Source organism: Tamandua tetradactyla, chromosome 17 (assembly GCF_023851605.1).
Source record: "Tamandua tetradactyla isolate mTamTet1 chromosome 17, mTamTet1.pri, whole genome shotgun sequence".
NCBI classification, from domain to species: domain Eukaryota; kingdom Metazoa; phylum Chordata; class Mammalia; order Pilosa; family Myrmecophagidae; genus Tamandua; species Tamandua tetradactyla.
Genome location: NC_135343.1, coordinates 49,475,723 through 49,503,372, shown reverse-complemented (window position 1 = coordinate 49,503,372; position 27,650 = coordinate 49,475,723). Strand labels below are relative to the sequence as shown.

At 43.0% G+C, this 27,650-nt stretch overlaps 1 protein-coding gene across 3 annotated transcripts in view; it reads left to right on the top strand.

Annotated features, from left to right (window-relative positions):
* Nucleotides 1-6,271, top strand: part of EVA1A (eva-1 homolog A, regulator of programmed cell death) — a 58,152-nt gene extending 51,881 nt beyond the window's left edge. For all 3 annotated transcript variants that reach the window (XM_077134691.1, XM_077134688.1, XM_077134690.1), the window contains exon 3: nt 4,910-6,271. In XM_077134691.1, the coding sequence (XP_076990806.1) occupies nt 4,910-5,286 (377 nt within the window). In that variant the 3' untranslated portion in view covers nt 5,287-6,271. The remainder of the gene's footprint in view (nt 1-4,909) is intronic.
* The last annotated feature ends 21,379 nt before the right edge of the window (nt 6,272-27,650 follow it).

Sequence of the window (27,650 nt, the reverse complement as noted above, 5' to 3'; positions counted from 1 at the left end):
TGATGAATCACTGAACAGAGTAGAATGACTTTATCCTCACCTAATGCAGCTGGTGGCAGAAAATCAATTCTGCTAACAAAAGAGTATAGTCCAGTCTGGGGCTAAGGGTTTGGTTTTCCTGAGTGGGGAGTCAGGGCAGATTTCTGAGGTAAAGTCAAGCCTGTTTTATAGCAAAAGGGCTCCCAGGGAACCCTGGCAAAGGAAACAGGCCCAAGGCATGGTCCTTGGGAGAGATTTTATTTCCATAAACAGCAGAACTCATTTTTCCAGCAAATGGATTTTCATTTTGTTCTCTCCTAGTGATTTTTACTTTTGATTTATTACTGGAGCTAGGTTTTGTAGAGACCACTCTGGATTGAACCATTCCTGCCTTTTTGGCGTCCCGCTCCCTGGGCCACTGGCTTTTCACAAATTCTGCTGCTCTCTGAGTCCACCCCCCTGATGGCTCCAGTACACTCCCACTCTTCACTCAGTCATGCTTAATTCTTGTTACCTTGTATTCTGCCCACAAAACTCAGGGAGGTCCTGATTGTCTCAAGGTCATTTAAGTAGTAAATGAGGGAGCCCTTTTCCCTTTTACGAAAGAAAAGCAAATCACTAGATTTAGCCAGTTAATGGTATTCCCTCTCCAGGGCTCTTATCTGCCCCAAGCATGGACAGTATTTCTGATGGCTTTAGAATTTTGTTCCCTCTAGAAATCTAGATAAAAATTGGGCTCATTTCATTCTATGATCGGATAGCATGTTTTTATGCCCTGATTTGTGCCCTGATAACTTTGTGCAAGTTGATTTTGAGCAGGTGGGCACACGCTAATCATAGAAAAGGCAGATTGGTATGGTTTTCAAGGGCTGTCCTATTATTATTTCCTCAGGGAAACCAAACCTAATGGCAGAGGGAGTGCCTTCTCTTGGGGCCCAGAATTTACCAGTAGATAAGCCAGTGTATTCTGAGAATAAACCTTTTTTGTTTTGCTCAGAGTTTAAGGCTTACCAGGCTTTCACTAGCTGTATTGATTCTCTTCCCAGCCTGGTATAGTCGGCAGCCTCCCAGCATTTGTTATCCGTACCCAAGAAGCACCAGGGATAGTGAGGAAAGGATGGGCTTTGAGGCACGTGGACTGGGGTGTGTTTGCATTGGCCTCTTCTACTGGTCATGGGCCCAGAGAAATCGCACCACCTCTGTCTGCCTCTGCCTTTTATTTCATCAAGAACACATCAAAAGGGAGGAGGAGAGGAAGGAGGAGGAGATGATAAAGAAGGAGAAAAAGGGTCTAAAATCAGGAGCTTGGGGCTGATGATATAATGGATTTTTAAAAAATTGTAGGAACATCTGGACACCTGTAGTGGAAATCTTTTGTCGGTTCTGGGAATTCAGAGTCTTAATAAAATTTAGTTCCTGCCTTCAGAAGGTGCACATTTTAGTGGGGAGACAGATGTAAACAATCGCCAGCGAGCAAAGAAATGTGCTAGCTATGATGGGGGTGCAAAGAGGTGGGGTCACAGCCCAAGGAGACTAGGGGAAGAAGTCACACATTGTGCGAGCTCTCCTGTCTGCCTGAAGACTGGGTGGAGACATCTGGGCTGAACGCCGAGAGGCTTAGGTAAATTCATGCACCCTGGAGAACACTGCGCACCCCTTTATCTGGAGGCTTGTTATAGGTCACTGCCCACTTCAATATTGTCTTGGATGGAGTTATATATGTGGTTTTTGTGGCTGACATCATGCTGTGAGAGGTTATTTTAGATGACAAAATCAAGGTTGTAAAAGATCTTAACAATCTGGAACAAAGGTCCTACCTTAAGCAGGTGAAGTTTTTGTATTTACATTCAGAAGGACCCTGATGGATAATTTTTTTAAGGGGGGTGGGGGGATAATGCTTACAGAATTTACGACTTACAGAATGTACTTGGCAGTAAGTTCAGTGCATGAGAATATTAGAAGTTGGCTATATAACTATTAGTTAGGGTTGTATGGCTAGAAATATAGCATCTGTAAGGCTGGAAGTTATGATCCCATTGTTTTCCATGCTGGAATATTACATTCAGAAATGTGGCTGTGATGGTTGAAAATCAATCAGTATTCTTCTAAATTTAGCTATATGATAGCTTTCAACTGATATTTAAAGGGCTGCCATAAAAAAAAAAAAGGAACTGAACACTTTCCTGTAGATTTGTTCCAAACCACTTGTACTTTCTTGCGCAGACATGCTCATTCATACATCTGGGTTTTTATTTGTGCTTTTCTACTGTCTGGAACATTTTCCCCAATCTTCTTTACTTAGTTAACCCATCTTAGCTTTCAAATCTCAGCTCAGGAATTATCTGTTCTAGGAAGGTCTCTTAGTCCCCCCCACACCCCCCCGCATATCTGAACTTTAATTTCCCCACTTGCCTCTGTGTTTACACAGATCCTTCTTCATGCTTCTCTCGTCACCCTTCACTTTGGTACTGGGGAGCAGCGGCTCTAGTTCCCCACTGGACTGTCATGTCATCAAGGCAGGGGCCATCTCTGTCCTCTCAGTATCTATTGAGTATAAACTGGACAGGAAAGAAGCTGAGTCTCCTTCCCTTCCCTTCCATCCTTTTGTTGACTATTGAATCAATTATTCTTGTTTTCTACTTTCTTTTCCACTCTTCCCCTTGTCCTTGCTGCTTATTTTATTCACATTGCTATCATTTCAGTGGGTGTTTCAGAAGGAAGCAGCGATTGGAGGCTCCTGGATTCAACATGCTGCCTGTTTTCATTTGCTAAAGCTGCCAGAATGCAGCACACCAGAGATGGATCCGTTTTTACTAAGGGGATTTATTTAGCTACAAAATTATAGTTCTTCAGAGGAATGGCAGCTAGCTTTCATCTGAGTTTCTGTGTCACATTGGAAGGCACTCTGCGATGTCTGCTGGCCTTCTCTCCTGGTGTCTGGTTTCCAGTGGCTTTCCCTGGGGCCATTCCTTTCAGTATATCCAAATATCTGGGCTGAGCTGAGAGTGCTGAGATGAGGTATGCTAAGCTGCTGAGCTCTCTTCTGATCGCTCTCTTTTAAGCCTCCAGCTAATTAAATTAAACCTCACTCAGTGTGGAAGGCACTCTCCTTAGCTGACCGCAAATGTAACCAGCCATAGATGAATTTGATAAACTGATGATTTAAGGCCACACCACCAGAACAGTGGAGCAGCATCCCCTGGCCAAGTTGACACCTGAACCTAATTATCACACTGCCTTTAGGTGGTTTTATCAATCCAATTCGGTAGTCTGTATACAATTTTAACACGCTAACCCTTTGATCCGCCTGTTCTATTTCTAAGTGGTTAATTTGCAGAAATAAATCTGCATGTGCATAAAGGGATGTGACTCTAGCATTGATTGCAAGAGTGAAAAATTGGAAAGGAAATGGCTAAATAAACTTTAATAGGTCTATATTCAAAGCACTAAGCCGCAGTCAGAGAAAGAATGCTGTGGAGCTGAATTCTCAGATCTGGAAAGCTCTCTGAAGAACATTGTTAAATTTCAAAAGCGAATACGTCTCATATATGAGCCCACTCAATTCTTAAACAACTCACTAAGTAATATCATATATCTTGATTCCGACAAGTGAATACTTGATTATAGAAAGCTAATTTGCTGATGTCAATCTCGTGTCAGTTTTGTGCTCAGCAGGGCCCAAGCGTGTCCCTCTGTTCTCACGCACACCAAGAGAAGGATGGCTGTTCACCCAAAGGCTTTCACTGGGTTGAGTACATCTTACAGCTGTCATCACCCGGCCCAGCAAGCATATTGTTCATAGCTGACTTGCTTATTTTCTCCTTTCACCAAGGAAGAGCTCAAATTCTTCCCCCACCTTTCCCAATTAACCTGATGAAATCATTCCTAAATGCCCACACTGGCTTTCAGTGTGCAATTATGTGAGTCATATCTTTCAGTATAACAAATTACTCTAAAATTTAGTGGCTTAAAGCCACGCACATTTATTACCTCTCAGTCGCTGTGGGTCAGGAATCTGGGTTTGGCTTAGCTGGGTCTTCTGGCTTGAGGTCACTCATGAGGCTGCACTCCAGGTGTCAGCCAGGGCTGTGGCCACTTCCAGCTCAAGTGGGGAGTGGTTCACGTCCAGACCCGCTAATGTGGGTGCTGGCACAATCCTGTTCCCTGCTGGTGCTGGAGGTTGGCCAGAGGCTGCCCTCAGCTCCTTGCCGTGTGCGCCTCTCTGTGGGGCAGCTCGGAACATGGCAGCTGCCTTCCTCAGAGCCAGGGAATGAGAATAGCCAGAGAGGGAGTGAGCACAGTGAGACCCTGAGTCACAGTCTTCTGTGACTTCTGTAACCAAATCTGAAAAAATTGACATCAGTGACTGTGCCGTATTCTATTCATTAGAAGGAAATCACAAGCTCCGACCCACACTCAAAAAGGGAAGGGATTACACAAGGGTGTGAAACCAGGAGGTGGGGGTTATGGGGAGAACCACACGGTGGGAGGCATTTCCTAAACTGACGCCCAAAGAGTTGCCTGGTAAATTCCAGAGCAAACATTTTTCTGGTTCAGAAGAAAAGAGGTTTTAGACAGATCCATCTCTTAACCAAATGCCACCTGAGCACAGTTGCTTGCTCTCAATAGGTGCTAAATAATTACATTTCCTCTTTCAGCTTTTCAACTTGAAGTCATTTCCAACGTAAAGTTGCAAGATTAATAAAAGAGCCTCATGTGCCCTTTCTGCCCATTCCCATTTGCCAATAATTGTATTTTGAATGCAAGTCATAATTGGATTATGAAACTTGCAGCACGGAAGGGCAATATTTGCACCCATCAAAGCCGGGGGTGGGGCCTGGTGAGGGGTGGGGGACATCGGCGGGCGCCAGCTGGCCCCTGCAAACGGAGTGGTCCTCTCTCAAACGCTCTCTCCTTCCTCCCCCTCCAGAAAACCCCGAGCGAGCAGCGCTGTACTTCGTCTCCGGCGTGTGCGTGGGGCTGGTCCTAACCCTGGCTGCGGTGGTGACGAGGGTCTCCTGCCACACAGACTGCCGGCAGCGGCCCGGAAGGAAGTTCCTGCAGGCCGGGGAGGACAGCAGCGACGGCGGCAGCGACAGTGAGGACGGCAGCTCCGACGCCGCGTCCGACCTGTCAGCCCGGAGGCACCGGCGCTTCGAGAGGACTTTGAACAAGAACGTCTTCACCTCGGCGGAGGAGCTGGAGCGCGCGCAGCGGCTGGAGGAGCGGGAGCGCATCCTCAGGGAGATCTGGATGAACCACCAGCCCGAGGTGCCGGGGACCAGGAGCCTGAACCGCTACTACTAGGTGGGGGGGAGGAAGGCAGCACCCACCCACCCCCCACAGTGGACCCACCTCCCCCCCAGAGCTGTCAGGAGCCACCTGGAAACCGCCGGAAGAGACGGGTCTGCAGGGGGTGTCCCAAGGACCTGACCAGTTCTGCTTCTTGAGAGGAACAGAACTGGAAGCCTGAGGTTCTCCACTTCTGTTAGGGCGGCAGAGAAAATCAGGAAAGTCCGTTTTCTAGCCAGGAAGGCGGATTTTTGCTCTTTCTTGACTCAGCTTTTGGAGTAGTAGAAAAACAACATTGATTCGCTGACATTTCCCAGTTTTGAAATGGGGCTGGAGAACTGTGGAGACTAGAGGAGCCGGACCTGTTTTCTCTTGCTTGCCGATCATCTCAACGGTTCTGCAGACGCCATTGCCATGTGCTTTTCCTTTACAAAAGAAAGATGACTATAGCAGGAAGGTTATGGAAAGCAGGCTGAGTGGGACCCAGGAGATGCAAAATTCTAAGAGGCTCCTGTGCTACGGAGGTGATTTTTTATCCAGATAGCATGATCCATGCTTATTATTTAAGGCTGATTTTTAAATCTTGTGTGGCAATTGGCAATCTCGTCCATTTTAACTGACACCTCAGGGATTAAAACCCTATTTTTTTAGTCCATTTCCCACCTCACTCATGAAAATGAGTAGAATTATTATACTATGGGAGATGTGTCAGTGAACTATGAAATGTCAATAATCCCAAAGGATGAAGGGTTTTATTTTAGATAAAGTATATATTGATATGTATATTTAAAAATGCTGTCTAAGAATAAATCTTGGAGGTTCTTTTTTTCCCTTTTAGAGAGAAGACGGTTTTGCTGTAACTCCAGAGAAACATGATATTTAGCCTTTGTTTGAAAACAAGCAAGTTTGGATGGCTAAGAAAAGATTGGGAATAGGATGAGGTGAGAAATAAAGTCAAAATTAGGATGGGACTAAAAAAAATAAATGTTACACAAACACCCTTTCGTTGTATGCCTATCTGTTGGTTTTATACTTACCTGAAATAACAACTGATTAAAAAAAAAAAAGCTGGCTATAGTCTTTTCCCAGGCCCTTCATGGATGCAAATGGAAAAATAACCCCTGTGTACCTTTGGCCTTTTCATTTTCTGAATGTTATATGTAATAGTTACAGTACAGTTGTATTTTTAAGTAGATAGCGGACAAGAAGACTTGCCTAACGCTTGGAAGTAGGGTGGTGGCCCTATATGCAGATATGAAGATGGTAGGGAAGGAATAGAGACAGGGCTGCAACACATTTAAAAATGGTTTACAGAGGAGGAAGCAGTATCTTCCCAAATGATAAACAGGAGTACGAAACAGGAGCTGTGAGCCCTATCTGTTTGTTGGCTGTGGTGTGAGTCCTCATTCAGCCTATCTGTACGCTAGAGCCCTCATACTGGGAGGGCTTCCCATGTCCCTTGACTTTATGACTATGCCTATGGAGATATTCTGGAGATTTCCTCTGGTGGATTCTCTGTTGCCTTAGCAACCTACTCTGCATTATAGCATCTTGGAGGGTTGGCTTAAGAACAGAATGACCACAAATCTCTGTTTGCCAAGTGGATTGGCCTGATTATTTCATTTTGGGTGGCCTTAATGGCTAGTAACAAGTGCTAAAGATCTTGTTAAGTCAGGGTCTCTGAATCTGGGTGCCACCCTTGTGGTTTCGGTCCCTGACCAACAAGAATAGGCAGTGTTCCATTCTCTTAGGCTTTGATTAACATCACCTTGATCTCTGCCTCTTAGAAAAACAATCAGGGACTGCCTTCATCCCCAGATACACCGAAGGCTGATTATGGGAAGAGATGACCCTTGCTAGGCAGGATCTACAGTGGGGGATGGGGGAAGTGTGCTGGCTGGGGCATCTGGTTTTATCATTTCTAATTCCAATGTTGTGCCACCTCTCTACCAAGTTCTTTGAAGTTCCAATCTTTAGGGTGGTGGGTGCATAGTTGGAGGCACAAAGTACTCAAGGTAACTGTTTAACCAGATGTTTCACTTCCATGTAACAGGGATTCCCAGCTTCTCCCCCAAAGATAGGGGAACCTCCACTATTATCTTCACTGACTCAATTTGTTCCACGTTTGAGGTCTGCCACTCCATTCCTAGTTCCAGATTCTGTGTGAGGGCACCTTTGTTTGCAAGAGAAAGATATCCAACTTAAGAGCTCTTATTGATTCACAAAACTGGAAAGGGCAAGCTTGGAGCTGGCCTCAGTGTTGACTGGATCAAGGGGCTGAAATGCTATCCACAGAGGGTCCTTCGCTCTGAGTTTTCACCTTTGCTTCTCTCTCTGCTGGTCTCATTTTCTTCTATCACACTGTACTTGTATAGTGTGTTGAATTGCTTGCTACTGATTTAAGCTTTCGCACAGCTCACAGGTTGTGTATGTGTGTATGTTTGGTACCATTTCACAGTTTACCTGGCTCACAATCCAGCAGCTAGACAGATGGAAGTAATGCTTTTCGAACAGTTTTCCTTGTCTTTATTTCTACAGAGGAGCACTATTTGACAGTTAAAAGTCTCAAAGACCTCTAGAAAATAAATAGTTTCTTAGGAGACCAAGAGATCCCCCTCAGGTATGAGGAAGTTCCCATCAAGTTCCTTTAAGAGTGTCTCTCAGCTCAGAGGCACAGATGATCACTATCAACTTATGGCACATCTCAACCCATTCAGCTGAGTCTTTGCCATGTGACAGGGGACGTGCCATAAGCACATCTGGATTTACATTATTCCAACACAAGGACTTTGGAATATAAACAGGGAAGGACTACTTGGCCTAGTTTTTTTTAATGCATCCACCATACACCATTGCTATGGCCAAGTGGGTGAGGCTGGCTAAGAAGAGATGTGCAGTTACTAGGAATAGGTACTTATCACTTTTTCCTGTCTTTCTTGGTTTTCTTTCTATTACTCTCTCCTCTCTAATGCTCTCTTTTTTAATACTTACCTCTTTCCTATTGGTCCATCCTAGAGTTCTAACCATGATCCACTGATCTCACTCCACACATCCTGAAACATCTCATATATTGTAATGGTTACAACAAATGCTGATGACTTTAATCTCTCTAAACTTCTATGTTTCAGGCCCATATAGTCTTCTAGTCCTCAAGTGGGGGTGATTTTGTCCCACAGGAGACATTTGGCAATGTCAGGAAGATACTTTTTGTTGTCATAACTGGAGGGGGAGGTGTTGCTCCTGGTATCTAGTGGGTAGAGGCCAGGGATGCTGCCAACATCCTATAATGCTGAGCTCAGTTCTCCAATCACCCCCATCAAAGTCCCAGGCAAGTGAGTGAAGAAATCCTCATGCCATTCCAGTTGACCCATTTGACTCTTCCCAGTCAAAGGCCCAGATTCTGTGAACCAGAGATAAGCCATTCCTGGCCAAATTCCTGACCCTACAGAATCCATGAGCATAATATAATGGTACTTGTTTTATGCCACTAAGTTTTGAGGTGGTTTGCTATACAACAGATCAGTGGAAAATTCCCCAAATTGCACTTAATTTCTCCCAGACCTACTACTTAACCTATTTGTCTATGTCAATTAATGACAAGGCAAGTGGCAGGTTTAACGGAGTAACCCTGGGATCAATTCCAAGTTCTTCTTTTCTTTTGACCCCCTCATATAGCCAATTAGCAAGTTTTCCCAGTTTTAAATCTTGTCTATTTCTTGCATCTATCCTTCCTCTACAACCTAGTTCAAACCCTTATCATCTCCTGCCTAAAGGATTGCAAAGCCTCCACACTGTTCGCTTTAAGTCTTACCTCCCTCAAAGCTACCCTGAATACAGCTACCAGTGATGTCTCTTAAAAGCATTGCTGCCCATGTATCAAACGCTCTTAAATGCCCCCAATCTCTACCTAGTTCTTATTAAAAATGTCCACCTGCCTCTCTACAGCATGCGAGGCTCTCTATGGCAAGCCCCTGCAGCTTCACCTCCTGATCCTCCTTGACCCTTCCTTTATTTCTCTCTCTCTCTCTCTCTCTCTTTTTTTTTTTTTCACATGGGCTGGCACCATGAATCGAACCCGGATTTCCGGCATGGCAGGCAAGAACTCTGCCACTGTGCCACCATTGCCTGCTCTTGACCCATCCTTTACAGTCTTATAATATCAAATTGCTTATAGTTCCCTTCCACGTTCTTTATTGTGATTGTGGCTTCTGTCTAAAATACCCCCGCTCTTAAACTCATCCTTAAGACTCAGTACAAATGTTTCCACCATTAGGAAGCGTCTCAAGACATCTCTGGGCTGGGCTAAATATCATCTCCAAGTTTCAATGTATCCTATGCTTTCTACAAATATTGATCATACCAAGTTGTTTTGAAATCATCTACCTGTGCCTCAAAGGCAGAGTCCATTTTGTTCTCCTTGGGACCCAACAGGGTGTGTGGAACTTGTCACATTGTATGCATTCAACAACCATTTGCTGAACTGTTAGTAACAGTTATGTGTTCACCAAACCCTATTTCCTTTTCCTCCTGGGCACATAGATTGACTGCATTTCCCATTCTTCCTTGTAGATAGATGTGGCCACAGAGCTAAATTCTCCCCAGTGAAATTCAACAGGTCTAATTGACATTTGCCCTTTCAAAACCTGGCTCCCCAAAGCTTCCCATGTGACCCTCTATGCTCTTTCTCCCTGTCTGCTGGCTGGATACAGAAGATTCTGATAAATTCTGAGGTTATAAGGGGTGGTGGAGCTCTAAAACAGAAGAAGCCTGGGTTTCTGACCCACCCCACAGAAAGCCACACACTGGTCAAGAGCATGTTCAGCATACTTTGTTTTAGTAGGCTGGCATCCATGAAATTGTAAGGGATGGTGGACTCCTTCCACTCAAAGAAGTAACTTAAGTCTCAACCTTCTAACCTGCCCCCTTCCCTCCAGAAACAACATATGATAACGGAGGACTCATCTATGATTGGTCAAGTATGAGTCTCACTTGACTGGTCCTCTCTAACTCAACATACCTTCATCTGTGGTTGGTCAAAGACAAATGAATAATTATGATAATAAGGTGGAGAAAATTCACTTTTTAATTGACTAGTTTCCTAAACTAGATTGTAGTTCTTTAGTAGCCAGTCAGTGGCGAACGGGGGAGGGGGGAGGGTAAGGATCCTTTCTGTCAGAGACTGAGACTAAAGGAGCCTGGGCGCTCCCATGCTTGGGACTGGCTCGCTGCTCGTTCCTGTGAGTGCCCTTTCTCATGAGAAAGATTAAAAGCGCTTCTGCCATACTGCATGAGCATCCAAAAAACTAACTTAAGCTTGTAAGGCTGAGCTGGTAATGCTGCTCCATACAATTCGGGGGCTTGTCCAGCATCCGAGGAAGGTCTGGAGGCCGCCCAAACCTTCGTCTGACCGGCAGGACGTCCCCCTGAACACTTTTTTAGTGGTCGCTCAGTCGTGGGGACGGGAAGCTCCGACTCCCAAGGAGATCAGAGGGAACCACTCCCTGTAGCGCAGATGCCCGGAAAGAAGCCGGTCCGGACTGGGGAAAAGGGGCTGTGTGAAGCACGCTGGGTCACATGAGTCTGTCTACAGACCCAGGTAAGAGGAATTTTTCTTCCTGGGTGATCCTTTTTAGGATCGGGCTCTAAGGGGTTATTTAAGGATTTATTTGAGAGGAACTAAGACCCAGAGGAAAGGGCTGGAGAAAGCCAACCCTGTTGAAGGTCATTAAGCTGGTGAGGGAGAAGGGAAATCATAATTCTAAGAATAGCCCCTGGACAGCAAGAGGTGGAATTTTGCCCGAAGTTCCAGAAAATAGCCCTCTGGAAATAAAACTAACTAACTGGGAAGATAACCCAATGTCTAAAAACAAGAGTAAGAAGAAACTGATGAAATATTGCTGTTTAGTTTGGGCCCGGACTCCAATAAAAGGCCCCACAGTATTATGGCCCAAATTTGGGTCATTGGAAGACTGGGTTTGCCAGGCTCTCTCTCTGTATATGTAAGCAGGAAGGAGCCTATGAATGAGGGAGTGCCATTATGCATGACTGTGGTTACCAGCAACTAGCTCATTTCCGCTTAAGGTGGAGGAGGAAACGAAGGAGGTGGCAGAGAAACACCCAGACCCTCCCTGGGATCCTCTGTCTGCTCTCCCATCCCCATACGCTCCCCAACATCAGAATATTCAACAGTCCCAGGCCCCAATTCCTGCATCTGCCGGGAGTTCACCCTCTCCTGAGTCCTTCCCCTGATGAAAAGGGAAACCAGGGCAGAGTGTAGGAGAAGAGGCAAGGCCTGAAGGGGAAACTCCTCTTGGCCTCCTAGGAAGAGAATTAAAACCATTTCTCAGGGACCAGGAAAGCTTTCCCCTGGATGGTACTGCAGTAGTGAGAACAACAGAGGCCTAGCAAACAGTTTCCCCTAAGGGCGGTCCCTCTAGGTTAGGGGCTCTAGAACATGTAAATGCCCCATTAACAGCTTCAGAGGTGAGGGATTTAAAGAAAGAAATGAAGTCTTTGATGGAAGATCCTTTAGGACTCACTGAGCAGTTAAATCAATTCTTAGGCCCCAACTTAGGCCTCTGGATGGAACTAATGTCCATCCTAGATGGACTCTTTTCTGGGGAAGAGAAAGAACAGATAAGAAAAGCTGCCATGGCAAGATGGGACTGAAGCCACCCTATAGGGGACGGTGGTTCTCAAGGGGGACAAAAATTCCCTCTCAAGACCTGACTTGGGATCACCTGAGGGCCATGGAAATAATATGACAGATTTAAGACATTTGATAATTCAGGGCATCAAAGAAGCAATACCCTGTTCCCAGAACTTGAAAAAAGTGTCAGAAATTTCCCAAAGAAGAGAGGAAACTCCAACTAAATTTTTGAATAGGCTTAAGGAACAAATGAGAAAATACTCAGGCTTGGACGTAGATCGTGACTTGTCTAAGGGGCTGCTAAAAATGTATTTTGTGATGAATTCTTGGCCCAACATTAATAAAAAGCTTCAAAAGATAGAGGGCTGCATCAACAAGCCATTGGAGGAACTGTTGGGGGAGGCTCAAAAGGTTTTTGTAAGGAGAAGAGAAGGTGATCAGAGAGATCAGACTAAAATGGTGCAACAGGTTCTGAAACAGCAATACCAGGACCAGGTACAAACTATTGAAGCCATTAAACCACAGAACCCAATTCAGAGAAGGAGATGGGAGAGTCAAGTTAAAACCAGGAAGGAGGGAGGCAGACAGGAATGGGCAAGACCAAGGGGTTATGACTTCGACATACCAAAGCCCCACTGACCCTGGACTGTTATAGCTGTCATACCTTCATCTGTGGTTGGTCAAAGACAAATGAATAATTATGATAATAAGGAGGAGAAAACTCACTCTTTAATTGACTGGTTTCCAAGACTAGATTTTAACTCCTAAGTAGCCAGCCAATGGTGAACCAGGGGAGGGGCTCCTTTGCATTAGACACTGTTCTAGTTTGCTAGCTGCTGGAAAGCAACACACCAGAGACGGATCGGCTTTTAATAAAAGGGGATTTATTTTGTTGGTTCTTCAGAGGAAAGGCAGCTAACTTTCCACTGAGGCTCTTTCTTACGTGGAAGGCACAAGATGGTCTCTGCTGGTCTTCTCTCCAGGCCCCTGGGTTCCAACAACTTTCCCCGGGGTGACTTCTTTCTGCATCTCCAAAGGCCTGGGCTGAGCTGCTAGTGCTGAGACGAGGAATGCCAAGCTGCTAGGCTGTGCTACGTTGCATTCTCTCATTTAAGCACCAGCCAATTAAGTCAAACCAGTCACTCATTGCAGCAGACATGCCTCCTAGCCGACTGCAGATGTAATTAGCAACAGATGAGGTTCACGTACCATTGGCTTATGTCTGCAGCAACAGAACTAGGTATGCTCACCTGGCCAAGTTGACAACTGAATCTAACTAACACAGACACTAAGACAGAAGGAGCCTGGGTGCTCTCATGCTTGGCACTCACTTGCTCCTTGTTCCTGTCAGTGCCCTTTCTCATGAGAAAGAAATAAAAGAGCCTCTGCCATACTGCATGAGCATCCAAAAAACTAACTTGCACTGGTAACGCTGAGCTGGTAACACTACTGGTAATGCTGCTCCATACAAAATTAATTCCTGAATCTAGGGCTTGAAGGGCTCTTGAATTCTCTGGTCCCAACTCTCCTGACTCTTAACTCATGCTTTATGAGTAAAATTGATCCTAAAACTTTGGCGGGAATTCTATAGATTAGAGTAATCCTCTTCCTTTAGAAACCATTTCCCTTTACTAATGTCATGTTCTTATGCTTCTTCAATTGTAGTTATTTCATGCTCATCAAAGATGTATATCCATCCCCTTTGTATAATCATTCACCTTAGATTAAAAGTTAGCTTGTTCTTTGCCTTTCCTCTCTTCGTGTTAAGTATTTTCAAATGTAGTCAGATGATCCTCGTGGTGCTTCTCCTTTTTTATTCTAATATTTTGTTTCCATGTCTATATTTCTTGTATTCTACCTCTGTGAAGCAAAGTAGGTCAGTAAATACTCCATGCCTATTATCACAGCCATCACAAAAACTTCAGCTTCAAGCTTATCAGAGTGACAGTTCTGACAAAGGCAATTAAACTTGTTCTTCTAATCAGCTTTGGGCAGAGCAAAATTAGCCTTATTTCTTATGCCTTTTTTCTTTTCTTTTCTCAGACTATGCTGAGATTGCACAAATTGAAAATGGACTTCTCTTAAAAATTGTGGTCAGATAAGATGTGCCAATTGTATGCTGGTCCAAATCAGGCTTTATGGACCAAGATACATTACTTCCTTGCCCTGAATAATTATTTTTATCGTCAAAAATATAGCACCAGCAGATTCAGCTTCCAAGATCTTCCTGAATGTTACCTTTTTGAAAATCTGCATCATGACCCTTAATTTACTGATAAATATAGATTTGAAAATTCAAAAAGAATTTTTTTTTAAGTTCTAGAGATACAAATTGCTCTCACAGCCTGGGGTAAGAATATCTTCTTTGTTTTCTCCAGAGAGAGTCAAATTTTTCCTATGTCTCCTTGTAGTTCCTTGTACACTCACACTGTCATGATTTCTTTGCACCAGTCACTATTCTCTGAGCCCCTGATAGCTGGACTGTATCTTCCTTATCTCTGAATTCTCAATTTGCACAGGGACCTGCCTCACAGTAGCTCCTCCTTAAGTAGTTTTGAATGAACAAAGTAAGGAGTTTGAGAGATTGTGAAATAGAGCTATTGTAGCATGCTATTCCGCGAAGTCACAAACTTTGTGTGTGACAAAGATGATTTTCTTAAGTATCTGAAGGTCTGTTTTATCTACGTTAATTTATTCTTTTCTCTACCACTTTTCAACCCTCTCGCATGCTCCCATATCTTAACTCAGATATTACAATGTGGTCAGATCTTCCCTGTACTTTCCATGTTCAATCCAGCATTGAGGGTCTTACAGAATTCTTAGAGGTCAATAAGGCATGGGTGTTTCTTCTTGAATCTTCAGCCAAGCTTATCGATGATCAATTCTCCAGGCCCACCAGGGTTGAATAAATAAAGGGAAACTTCTGAAGTTTAACCACTGGGAGTGTGTCTCTTGTGCCACTAAAATTTAGTCACATTAGATATTCCTTATTATTCAGGTTTTCGAGATCTTGATCTTACCTTGTTGGAGACACTTGACCCTCAGATACATTTTTAAATCTTTTTCCTAAATCATCATTTAGTCACTGAGAAAGGGAACTGACGTATGAAAAACTCTTTTCCTAGCCATCTGCTCCCTTTCTGTTTTCTTTTAACCTGGGCTGACTGATGACCACAGTGAGATTAAAAATAACTGTGTTTCTAGCTTCCATTTGAAGAGCGCACAGAACCTCTGAGGTTGTAAGAAGTACTCCTCTGGGCCCAAGGCCAGTTCCCAAATTAGGGAGTCCATTCAGATTCAGAATCATTCAACCAGCTCTACAGAGTTAAAAAAGACCAGGGAATTACCTAAAACTTTCCCTTTGTAATCCTGAAAATGTTTGGTTTCAGCACAGTTTTTCTGCCCTTCCTGGAGAGCATCTGGTGTCCAAACCCTGTAACAACACCAAGTCAGGCATATGCCCTTGGAATGGAAAAACTGTTGCTCCTCATTACAAGATCTTGATGTACCTGAGTTAATTTCTCAAATGGGGAGAAGGTAATTCTGGATAAGGAACTTTTTTTTTTTTTTAATTTTTTTATTAATCAAAAAAAAGAAAAGAAATTAACACAACATTTAGAAATCATTCCATTCTACACATGCACTCAGTAATTCTTAGTATCATCACATAGATGTATGATCATCATTTCTTAGTACATTTGCATCGATTTAGGAAAAGAACTAGCAAAACAGCAGAAAAAGATATAGAATGTTAATATAGAGAAGAGAATTAAAATAAAAAAACAAAAGATACAAACACACAAACAAACAAACAAAAAACCATATTTCAGGTGCAGCTTCATTCAGTGTTCCAACCTAGTTACATTACACTTAGGTATTATTGTGCTGTCCATTTTTGAGTTTTTGTATCTAGTCCTGTTGCACAGTCTGTATCCCTTCAGCTCCAATTACCCATTATCTTACCCTGTTTCTAACTCCTGCTGGTCTCTGTTACCAATGATATAGTCCAAGCTGATTCTCGAATGTCGGTTCACATCAGTGGGACCATACAGTATTTGTCCTTTAGTTTTTGGCTAGACTCACTCAGCATAATGTTCTCTAGGTCCATCTATGTTATTACATGCTTCATAAGTTTAGTCTGTCTTAAAGCTGCATAATATTCCATCGTGGGTATACGCCACAGTTTGTTTAGCCACTCGTCTGTTGATGGGCATTTTGGCTGTTTCCATCTCTTTGAAGTTGTAGATAATGCTGCTATAAACACTGGTGTGCAAATGTCCGTCTGTGTCTTTGCCCTTAAGTCCTTTGAGTAGATACCTAGCAGTGGTATTGCTGGGTCATAATCCATTCTGCCATTCTATGTCTTTTGATTGGGAAATTCAGTCCATTAACTTTTAGTGTTATTACTGTTTGGATAATATTTTCCTCTACCATTTTGGCTTTTGTATTATATATATCATATCTGATTTTCCTTCTTTCTACACTTTACTCCATACCTCTCTCTTCTGTCTTTTTGTATCTGACTCTAGTGCTCCCTTTAGTATTTCTTGCAGAGCTGGTCTCTTGGTCACAAATTCTCTCAGTGACTTTTTGTCTATAAATGTTTTAATTTCTCCTTCATTTTTGAAGGACAATTTTGCTGGATATAGGAGTCTTGGTTGGCAGTTTTTCTCTTTTAGTGATTTAAATATATCATCCCACTGTCTTCTAGCTTCCATGGTTTCTGCTGAGAAATCTACACATAGTCTTATTGGGTTTCCCTTGTATGTGACAGATTGTTTTTCTCTTGCTGCTTTCAAGATCCTCTCTTTCTCTTTGACCTCTGACATTCTAACTAGTAAATGTCTTGGAGAATGCCTATTTGGGTCTATTCTCTTTGGGGTGCGCTGCACTTCTTGGATCTGTATATTTAGGTCTTTCATAAGAGTTGGGAAATTTTCAGTGATAATTTCTTCCATTAGTTTTTCTCCTCCTTTTCCCTTCTCTTCTCCTTCTGGGACACCCACAACACGTATATTTGTGCGCTTCATATTGTCATTCAGTTCCCTGATTCCCTGCTCAAGTTTTTCCATTCTTTTCCCTATAGTTTCTGTTTCTTTTTGGAATTCAGTTGTTCCATCCTCCAGTTCACTAATTGTAGCTTCTGTCTCTTTAGATCTACCATTGTAGGTATCCATTGTTTTTTCCATTTTTTCTTCTTTGTCCTTCACTCCCACAAGTTCTGTGATTTGTTTTTTCAGATTTTCTATTTCTTCTTTTTGTTCAGCCCATATCTTCTTCATGTCCTCCCTCAATTTATTGATTTGGTTTTTGAAGAGTTTTTCCATTTCTGTTCGTATATTCAGCATTAGTTGTCTCAGCTCCTGTATCTCATTTGAACTATTGGTTTGTTCCTTTGATTGGGCCATATCTTCAATTTTCCGAGCGTCATCCATTATTTTCTGCTGGTGTCTGGGCATTTGATCAGATCTCCCTGGGTGTGGGACCCAGCTGGTTGAAAGGTTTTTCTGTGGAATCTCTGGGCTCTGTTTTTCTTTTCCTGCCCAGTAGGTGGCGCTCGTGGTGGTCGTTTGTCTGCGGGGCAGTCGGACCGGGAAACCGCGCGTGGAGGCGGGGGTCGCTGGCCGTGGCTTGGGGGAGTGCCGGTCCAAATTGCCCAGCTGGCCCGAGACGCCAAGCGTGACGGGAGGGCCCCGCTATCCAATGTTCCCAGTCAGACCGGGGAGCCACGTGCGTGGAGGGGACCCCAGACGCCAGCCACCCCAGCCGGGAAAACGTGCACCCCTCGGGTATCTCACAGTAGTGGATTCTCCCTACCCGTTCAGCCGTTCCAGAATGGGGTACGTTGTCTTTTTGGTCTCTGTCGTGGCTCCGGGAGCTGTTTCGTATTGTTTCTGTTTCTTTAGTTGCTTTTCTGGAGGAGGAACTAAGACCCGCGCGTCTTACTAAGCCGCCATCTTCTCCGGAAGTGGATAAGGAACTTTTAATAAGAAAAGAGAGATGCATGAACACAACTAAATTTTCTCTTTATAATGTTATGATAACTTTGTAGGGTTAGGCTTGCATATCCAGAACTCATGTGGCTATGCATAGCTTCTGGATAATTCCCCCAAGCAATTGATTCACCTTCGATATGTATGGAAGAGTAGACAGGCTATCAGCAAGTTACATAGCAAGATAAAGAAGCGCTTATGGACTAGAAGTTGGCTAACTACTTCCTATGGACTAAACAAGGTCTGCTACCTCTTTATGCAGTGGTTGCAAACTAAGAATGTTGTTTGCATTTGTAAATGGTTGGATTTTAAGTGGTTACAGAAATACCTACATAATATTCTTGATTTTGCCTCTTGGCCCACAAAACCTAAAATACTTACAATGTGGCCCTTTACAGAAATAGTTTGCCAAACCCTGGAGGTATCAATGGGGAACTGTCTCCCTTCCCCAACTGTGATGAGCTGAATAATGGCCCTCAAGGTTGTTCATTTCCTGATCCCCAGAACCTATGAATTTATTACCTTACATGGCGAAAGGAACTTCCAAATGTGATTCAGTTAAGTATCTCGAGATGGGGAGATTATCCTGCATTATCTGGGTGGGCCAATGTAATGACAAACCTCCTTATAAGGGAGACAAGAGGATCAGAATCAGAGAAGGAGATATGACAACAGAAGCAGAGATCAATGTGAGGTGAACATGAGCCAAGGAATGTGGGCAGCCTCTAGGAGCTAGAAAAGGCAAGGAACAGATTCTCTATAGAGCCTCTTAGAAGAATGCAATCTGCCAACACTTCGATTTTAGCCCATAAAATCCATCAGACTTCTGGCCGCCAGAGCTATAAGATGATAAGTTTGTGTTGCTTTAAGCCACTAAGTTTGCAGCATTTTTTTTTTTTACAGCAGCAACAGGAAAGGAATACCTTTAGCATACTGTGCTCCTAGAACTGTGGGAAAAGCATAGGATTCACCCGAGAGTCTCACAAAATATAATGAGTTCTTGTAGGCAAGTTGGGTATGTGTGTACATGATGTAGAGAAGTTGTGAGAGGAAGATCACCATGTAGGAGATTACAGAACAATGGTTTTAGAAAATACTTGGAAAGGGCACCAAAGGAAGAGCTCAGTTGTGAGATCATCAGGGGAGAGAAGAACTGCAGAGGAGAATATAGCTGCAAGGGAAGGGGAGGTAGAGGACAGAAGGATATGATCGTGGTTGTGTCAGCTGGTCTCAGGTTCCAAATGGCCTCCACCAGTATCAAACTGGGAGAGGCCATTATAGAGAAGAAAGAAATGGTTCTCTGGGCTAAGTAGAAATCAGATAGAATAGAATATCACCTATTGAGTGAGCAACTGGAGGTCGTTGGTGATCTCTAACGTCGTGATTTGCCTTAAAAACGATTACAAAAAAGTAAGCTAAGACTCTGCCCTCGTATAGTTCCTTTATCTCACACTGGCATTTGTCAAACTGTGTATCCTGTTCAACTTTAGCACCCTATGTCCGGTGTCTAGTATGTGTTCAATAAAAAAAAAAGAATAAAAAGAAAATTGGGGTAAATATGTATAGAGAGTTGTTTTTCAATATGAAAATGGATTTTGTCAGGGGAAAACGTGTGGCTTACTGTGTGCTCCAGGTTGAAATCCAATTATATGTCCCACTGCTTAACAACGGCCACATTTTAAGGCTGATGGTTAGGACCCATCAGTCTCAGCAGTTGCAGAGCTCTCTAACCATGAAAGGGTCAGAAAGCACTTGAGAACGGAGCTATAAACTCGAACATATAAAGTAAACATCACACAGGATGGAAATACTTGTGTTTATGGCTAGAGAATGAAAGAAGACAGTCTGTCCTACATCATTAGGCCCTTAAATAATTGTGGGTAAAAGTCTCTAGACTAACCTTCTAGTCTACATTTTATTCCTTGATTTGTAAAAGGAAGGTGTTGTTGGCACAGGGTGGAAAATAGGTATAAACTTACATGCTGCAACACATCAAATGGCAGTGGTGGCTTGGAGGGCTGAATTTAGGATTTTCAGACTCCTGGGAAAAGAATGGGCTAATGGATTACTGAATTCTGCCATAGACAAGGGAAAGGGGAAGGTTTTCTCATTTCGTTCAGGTTTCTGTTCGAATGACACTTCCTCAGAGAAAGTTTTATCTAAAATTTTCTTTTCTTCCTACTACTTAGCGCAATCCAATATTACCTCATGCATGTTTCAGTATCTCCTTTACTAGAAATAAGCCCCACAAGGAACTCAGTGCTGTGTCCCCACAGAGCCTCCTCAACAAGCATTGGTAGAATGAATGGATGCTTTTCATGTTCTCCATTAGCCAGAAAAGGCCTGAGCTGAAGGGTTTCTTTGAGGCTGGAGATCCAACAGTGTGCAGATGGTTGTGCCCATTCAAAGTAGTTTCATTTTCTTTCAGTGAAAGAAAGGAGGGTGGAATCCCTGTGACCCATGTATACAAGCACTGACACTCATTGAAAAATAAGATTTAGGAGAGGACAACCAAGAATGACTCCTTTTCTCCCTTTCTCAGAGGCTGTATTTGGAACACAGGGCTGGGACCACCCAGAGAAGCAGAGATTTGGACCGACATGTGTGTGTTCTGCCGGCTCTTCCACCTTAATGGAAGAGCTGTTTAAAAGAAACAACCACCCTCTCAAGAGAGAGCTCAATGAATCATAACATTGTAGTGACATTAATTCAAAATTCAAAGCATTTGGGAGGCACAACTGTCAAACAGCAGGATGAGCAATGACGGTCTTGAAAGTCTTAGTTATGAACAGGCGAGCACGTGTATTCCAAGCCTTAGAATGGAAATATACAAAGGAAGACCTTGATTAAGTTTATATCATGGCTCAGGGGTAGGGCGTACCTAAAGTCCCACTTAAGACTCCATGAGGAAATGTGTGATTGTCTCCCAGAGTTTTGGGAAGAAGGCTGATGCTAATTCCACTCAGATGGGTCGGGAGTCACCCGTGGCCAAAGGTCTCTGGGAAATGGGCTGAGGCTTCAGAGACAGGGTAGTATAATGGACAGCAAATCTCAGGGGTTGGGGCAGGGGTGGGAACCAGAAGCCAGGCCAGCAAATGGAAACCCTGGAGAAAAGGAAGGGAGTGGAGACATGGAAGGAATGTGTTGTTGCCTCCAGTGAATGGTCTCAAAAGATCATGATGAAGATTGGGAAGAGGACCTAGAAAGTGGCAATTACAATGCATCATAACTGTAGTCAAGGGGTGGGGGGTGGGGGAAGTATTAAGGCATGGGTGGGTGGCAGAAAATGGACACGTGTGTTTTATTTGCTCATAATTTATATCTACATAAAACTTCCAACAAATTTAAAGTAACTTCCAAGAATGGAAATAATTGCAGTGCAGCTGTAAAAATAGAAATAAAAATATTTGAAACAAGGAGAAGGAATGGGAAGCAAATTTACTAAAGGCCTCAGACAATCTGGCTAATGTAACTGGGGATTGACTTGAGCTCTGGATTTCTTAGAAGCCAAAGAAAAAGAGGATATTTTTAAGAGCTGGCAGTCAAAGAGGAGAAAGCAGCAAGGTTAAAGTTCTATTTTTTTATTCAAAATTGAGGGAACTGAATCTGCCTGTAGGAAGAGATGGGGTACCAGATTGGAAGGGAAAGTCTGGATATGTCTAAGACAAAGGGAAAATTGAAGGCTGATATGTCCAGGTTTGTCCCCCCCTGCCTTTTGCTGGCTCAACATGCCCCCTTATTCTGGCCATAAAACTTTGCCCATTTGCCTGTTTTCTTTCTTGGCACCTACGTGGCTGCTGGCTACATGGGGGTCAGGTAGGGGAATGAAATGTTCCTTCTCTCTGTCCTCTAAACAAGCTGTGCCAGTTTGAAATTGTCGTGTGCCCCAGAAAAGCCATGTCCTTTAAGCCTCTTTCAATATTGTTGGGTGGGATCTTTTGATTGTTTCCATGGAGATGTGACCAACCCAATTGTGGGTGGTAAATTTTGCTTAGGTGGTTTCCATGGAGATGTGTCTCCACCCATTCAAGATGGGATTGCTTACTGGAGGGAACCATTTTGGAAAAAGCTTCAGAGCCCACAAAGCCAGAGACTTTGGAGATGCATAAAGAAAATGCCCCCCAGGGAAGCCATTGAAGAAGCCTGGAGAGAAAGCTAACAGATGTTGCCATGTGTCTTTCTGTGTGAATTTGAGATACAGCAGTGAAGAAAAAAGACAAATACCCTTGTCCTTGTAGAACTTACATTCTCGTGGGTTTCATTAAATGAATGACTAAAGGCAGTGGAGGGAATAAGGAGCAGCAAGATGGGACACAACCTTTCAAGAGTGGTGCTCTAACTGGAGTGTGACTGAGAACTTATTGGAGGGACTTGATCAACTTGAAGTTTCCTTGGCCCAGGACCAGAGAATCGGAGGTATCTGGGCAGGTTCCTCTGTGGGTGGTCTCAGACCACACTTGGAGAAAGTCTTCCCTGGAAACTTGCCTGGGCCTCCTGTTTGGGGAGGCTTGAAAGGAGAATATTGATGAATGGGGTCAGGCTTTATATTTAGGTAGAAAAATAGACATTCTCAAGACAGCAGTTGTGAACCAGTTGAAAAAAATAATAAAAATAAAAGCAGGTAAGGCTGTCTTTTATCACAAATGAAAGAACCTGGCTTACTCTGACCCTAATTCCTCATAGAAAACTCGACACTGAGGCATTAATCAAAGTATTGACTCCATTGAGCCCCACTCCGCCCCTGCTGGCATAAAGAACCAGCAGTATTGGACAAGACACTGGAAATTAAAGGGGAAAGGTCTGTATCATACTTTATTTTCTGCTTTCTACACTCACGCATACAGCAGTGGGCAGAGGGCACATCTGTTTTCATGCTAACCTTCTTTGGAACGTGGGGCATTTTGAATGAATGGCCCAAAGCACCATTTTCCCAGAGGCTGCCTCTACCCCACAACTTCCCTATCTCACCCTCAATTCTTCATCCAATTCTTGGAAAGAACATATATTGGAAATCAGGAAAAGAGACACTTTGGGATGAGCCAGCTCTTATTTCAGCATCTGGGGACTGGATGCCAATGGCCCATGGACCTTCAACCTCAACTAGCTCAGAAGTACTCATGCTCCAGGGTTCCACAGGGATCTATAGGGAAGCCACCTTCCCAACATCTCTAATGCCTGAAATGCAAGCCCACTGCTGAAATCTCCCCTCCTGACCGTGATCCCGCATACTTGGTGCTCTTTCTCCTGACCCACTCCTCTCACTTCCCAGCCTTTCCACCTATGCCCTATAGAAGCCCAATAATAAAGTTAAAAAAGTATATTACCTACCTCTCTCCTGAATGTATCCTCCACATCTTATTGTAATGGGAACCTGACCTTGTCACTAGGTAGCCACTTCTCCCTGCAGCCCTCTGGGTTGAAGGCTGCCCATTCCCCCAAATTCTACAAAACACAGGACCTGGTATGCCTGCATCTCCCAGCCCGCCTGTCACTGCTTACTTAAAACCAATTTCCACCTCATCAAAGGCCCCATCTTCATTGAGGCGAGCACCGTCTGGTAATGGACTGTCTGGAAAATCCCTGAGCCTGAGAAACCCAACTGTTTAACTTTGCTCCATTAAATAGGCTAATGATTAAAAAAAAATCACACAAGTAGACTGGTGCTTCCACAAACTCATACTCTCCAAGGCCATCCCACAAGCTTTTTTACTAGCACTACTTAGCTCTCTAGATTTCTTTTGCTGATCCCCTTAATCTAGTTATTCAAATATTTTTCTGGTTTGTCAACCTGTACCACTTTATTCTAAGCAGATAAGCAAATGCTCTAGAGCTGGGACATAGCCCTGGAGCCCAGCAAGAGACAGTGGCACTCAGGAATCAGCACTGTCTACGTCTGAACCTCAGCCCTTCTCCTTCTTGGCTGTGTAACTGGGAATTGTTTTTGCTTTGTTTTGCTTCCCTGTGCTTCAGTTTCCTTCTGTAAAGTGGGGTAATAATATTTACTTTGTAGGATTAGGGTAAGGGTCAAATGAGTTAATACACAGGAAAATAAAAACACTGGAATATGGGACAAGGTGGCAGCAAAGGACTCTCTATGGTTATGTCTTGCCAACAGAATTGTTGAACAATTAGCAAAAACTGACCGAGTTATCTTCCTCAGAGCTCTGGAAATCAGAGCGCTGTGGTAATAGGACAAGGACTTGGTCAAGAAAGTACAGTTTAAAAAAGGTCTGAAAAACTCATGGTTCCCTCCCCCAAACTGTCCTCAGTGCAGTATGGTGCTGGTTTTCTGTTGGTCCTGTTCAAGGGGGTTCTGTTCTAGGGGAGTAGAAGCCCCTGTGTTCAAACTGGGGAGACTATACATCAGTGCTGATCTATTGGGTGGCAGCATAAAGGAACAAGGGCATTCGTCTCTGGCTTGCCTTCCTAGAAATTAACCTGCAGTCAGGAGCAACTTGCTAACAGCTAAAGCTGTGTAAGAAACAGTCAATTTGAAGGGGCCTGGGAAAAAAGGATTAATGACTTCAAGACATACAACAAAACACCCTGTAGGGGGTAAAAGTCCATTTCAAATGCAGTAAAGGGAACGTTAGGTTCCTGTAAATGGAGAAATCCCTAAAGTCATGGAGGCAAAATGGTTCACTCCAAAAATCAAATAAATATGGAAGTAGGCATTAATGAAAGAATTGTGGGGTAAAAGTTATAAAACTTACAAAGACTATGTAGCAAAATGGCAGAAGAAAGTCCTGCACTAGCAGTAGTTATCTTAAATGTAAAAGGATTGCGTTCTTCAGTCAAAAGGCAGAGATCGGCAGAATGGATAAAAAACCACCATGACCCAACTGTACACTGTTTACAAGAGACTTACATTAAATTCAAAGGCACAAGTAGGTTAAAAGTAAAAGGATGGAAATAGTAACCAAAGGAGAGTTGGGCTAGCTATACCAATAACAGATAAAATGGACTTTTAAGTTAGAAACTGTTACGTGGGACAAGGAGGACACCACATACTGATAAAGGGGTTAATTCTACAAGAAGATGTAACAATTATAAATATATATGCACTTAACAGCAAAGCCCCAAAACATATGATATGAATACTGACAGATTTAAAAGGAGAAATAGATATTTCTGCATTAATGTAGATGACTTCAATGTGCAGCTTTCAATAATGGATAGAACAACTAGACAGAAGGTCATTAAGAAAGTAGGAGACTCTAAGAACCATAAACCAGCTAGTACCTAACAAACATATAGACTTTCACCAATAGCAGCAGAAGACACATTCTTCTCTAGGGCGCCCTCCTTTGCTGACTGCTGCACACACCCTTGTTTCAAGTATCCCTTTGTCCATGTAAAAGTAAATCCCAGCAACCTTTGTCAAAATCCAAGGATGTGTTTCAAGGGGAAAAAGCAAACTAACAAAAACAACAGCAAAAACAAATGAATGAATAAAATCAAACCAAAAACCAAGAGCAGAAAATATTACTTTGATACTTTTCAATAATTCTCTAATTGTTAAGCTACCCATCTTAGAAACCAAACAGGAACAATTTGAACTTCAGGAAAGGAAGGTTTGCCTTGCCCAGATAACAGGAGTCATCTGGCATCTGGTTGGCATGACCAGGGCTCGAGTTTCACCTGAAGGTTTGTGTTCTGATCACTAATCCAGTGTTCCTTGACTTGAAATTGTGCTCTGAGCACATATGGGCATCTCAGTAGCAAGTGTGCTAGGAAGGACCATGGCAAACATATTGACGATCCTCAACCCCACGTCTTCTCTTAATCTCAATAGCAGAGACTACCTTGCTGTGGCCAAGAAACTGTATGCAATGAAACTGGAAAATCATTTGAGTAAGGCAAGAAATGAGGATGGGTTATGTCAAATACTTAAATTTAATATATAAAACTTTATCAGTAATAAGTTGCTCTTTAAAATAGCACAGGTCTTAGAGCTCCATTATTCATTACAAAATTCTGCGGATCCATGTACCAGAGTTAGCTGCAGAGTGGAAAAAATACGGATCCTGTGGCCACAACTCTCCAGATTGAGAAACAGTAATCTGGGATTGGGTCCCATATATCTAGTTTTCAAAGCTGCGCAGTTGATTCTTGTACACAGCCAGGTCTGTGAGCTTATTCTGCAGACCTTTTAATTCCATCAGACGTGTCTTTGAGAAGATTAGAAGACCACTGACCTATGTTCTAATCTGACCAAATTCTAAAAAGGTGGGAATACTGGGGGTCCTCAGTTTTCAGGTCTATTGAATTTTGGCTACAATTACTGTTCTTCTGAATTTCTCCTGTGTCCGGAGAAATGAAATTCACTCAACTAATAAGTCCCCCTTACCTCACCGGGCAACTCTTGTTTCTGGTACCCGCAGTCTGCCTCACCAGGCACAGGAGCCACTGGTACTGTATTAGTAGGTGGCCATATCACTGGTCCTCAAAACTGGGGCACCTTTCGAAGTGAAGGGGGACTTTAATAATCTCACCAGAGTAACAAGCAGAAATCAGGACTTTCTTGGACAAACTGGGACAAGTATTGATTCTATTATTTTTTACTCTGAGCACTTTCACCACGTGGCAGCCCCTGTCCCTTGAATCTGTTGATTCGTTACAAATTCTCTCCGAAACTTTCTGTTCTCTTGTCCACCACAAATGCCTAGAATATTCTGGAATAAGCTGACAGTTTGTGACCCTACGTCTAACACTGTCCTTCTTTTAGAATCTTCTTTATGATGACATATTTCACTCATAAAGAAAAGTACAGAGAATTGCAACACTCAACCCTAGCAGATCCTAATATTTTTCAATAGTTCACATCGTGTTTTTTTTTTTTTTTTGAATTAGAGAAATTGTGGGTTTACAGAACAATCTTGCATAACATGCAGGGTTCCCATATGCCACCCTATTATAAACACCTTGCATTGGTGTAAAACATTTGTTATGACTAATGAAAGCTCATTTTTATAGTTGTACTATTAACTATAGTCCCTGGTTTAATTTAGTGTTCACTGTTTGTATTCTGCAGGCCAACGGATTTTTTTTTTTTAGAGCGTCATGGTCTGGGAATCGAACCTGGGTCTCCTACATGGAAGCGAGCATTCTCCCACTGAACCACCCATACACCGTTTTAAATTTTATTCTAGCAACACATATACAGCCTAAATTCCCCATTTAACCATATTCAAATACATAATTCTGTGCTGTTAATTACATTTACAATGCTGGGGTACCGTCACAACCAATACTGTTTTAGAGCAGGAAACTTAGAGATACAATTGGAATTCCTTACATTTCCTCCTTCCTTCCCATTCCCCTATCCTCCCCAGAGAATTACCATCTTGAATTATCATTCCGTTGCGTGTTTTTGTACTTTACTGCATATGTGTGAATTCATACAAAATCCCTGGCGTTGTTCTGGCTCTTTTGAAACTATATTATACTGCGATTAACCTTTTTTTCACCGCTAACATTTTATTTTTAGAGATTTATATAGATGCTGGTTCATGTAGCTAATTTATTCACTTTAAACACTGCATAAAAGCCCTTTTTAATAGGCCACTGTTGAATTGTCTCTTCTATTTGTACATATTTACGCTATACTTTTTTATTTTCTCTCTCTTTTTTTTTGCTATTATAAGCAATGCCGTTTTGGAAATTCTTCTACGTATCTCCTTTTAGAACATGTGTGAGAGTTTCTGGGGGTATAGTTCCTAGAAGTTGAATTTTGG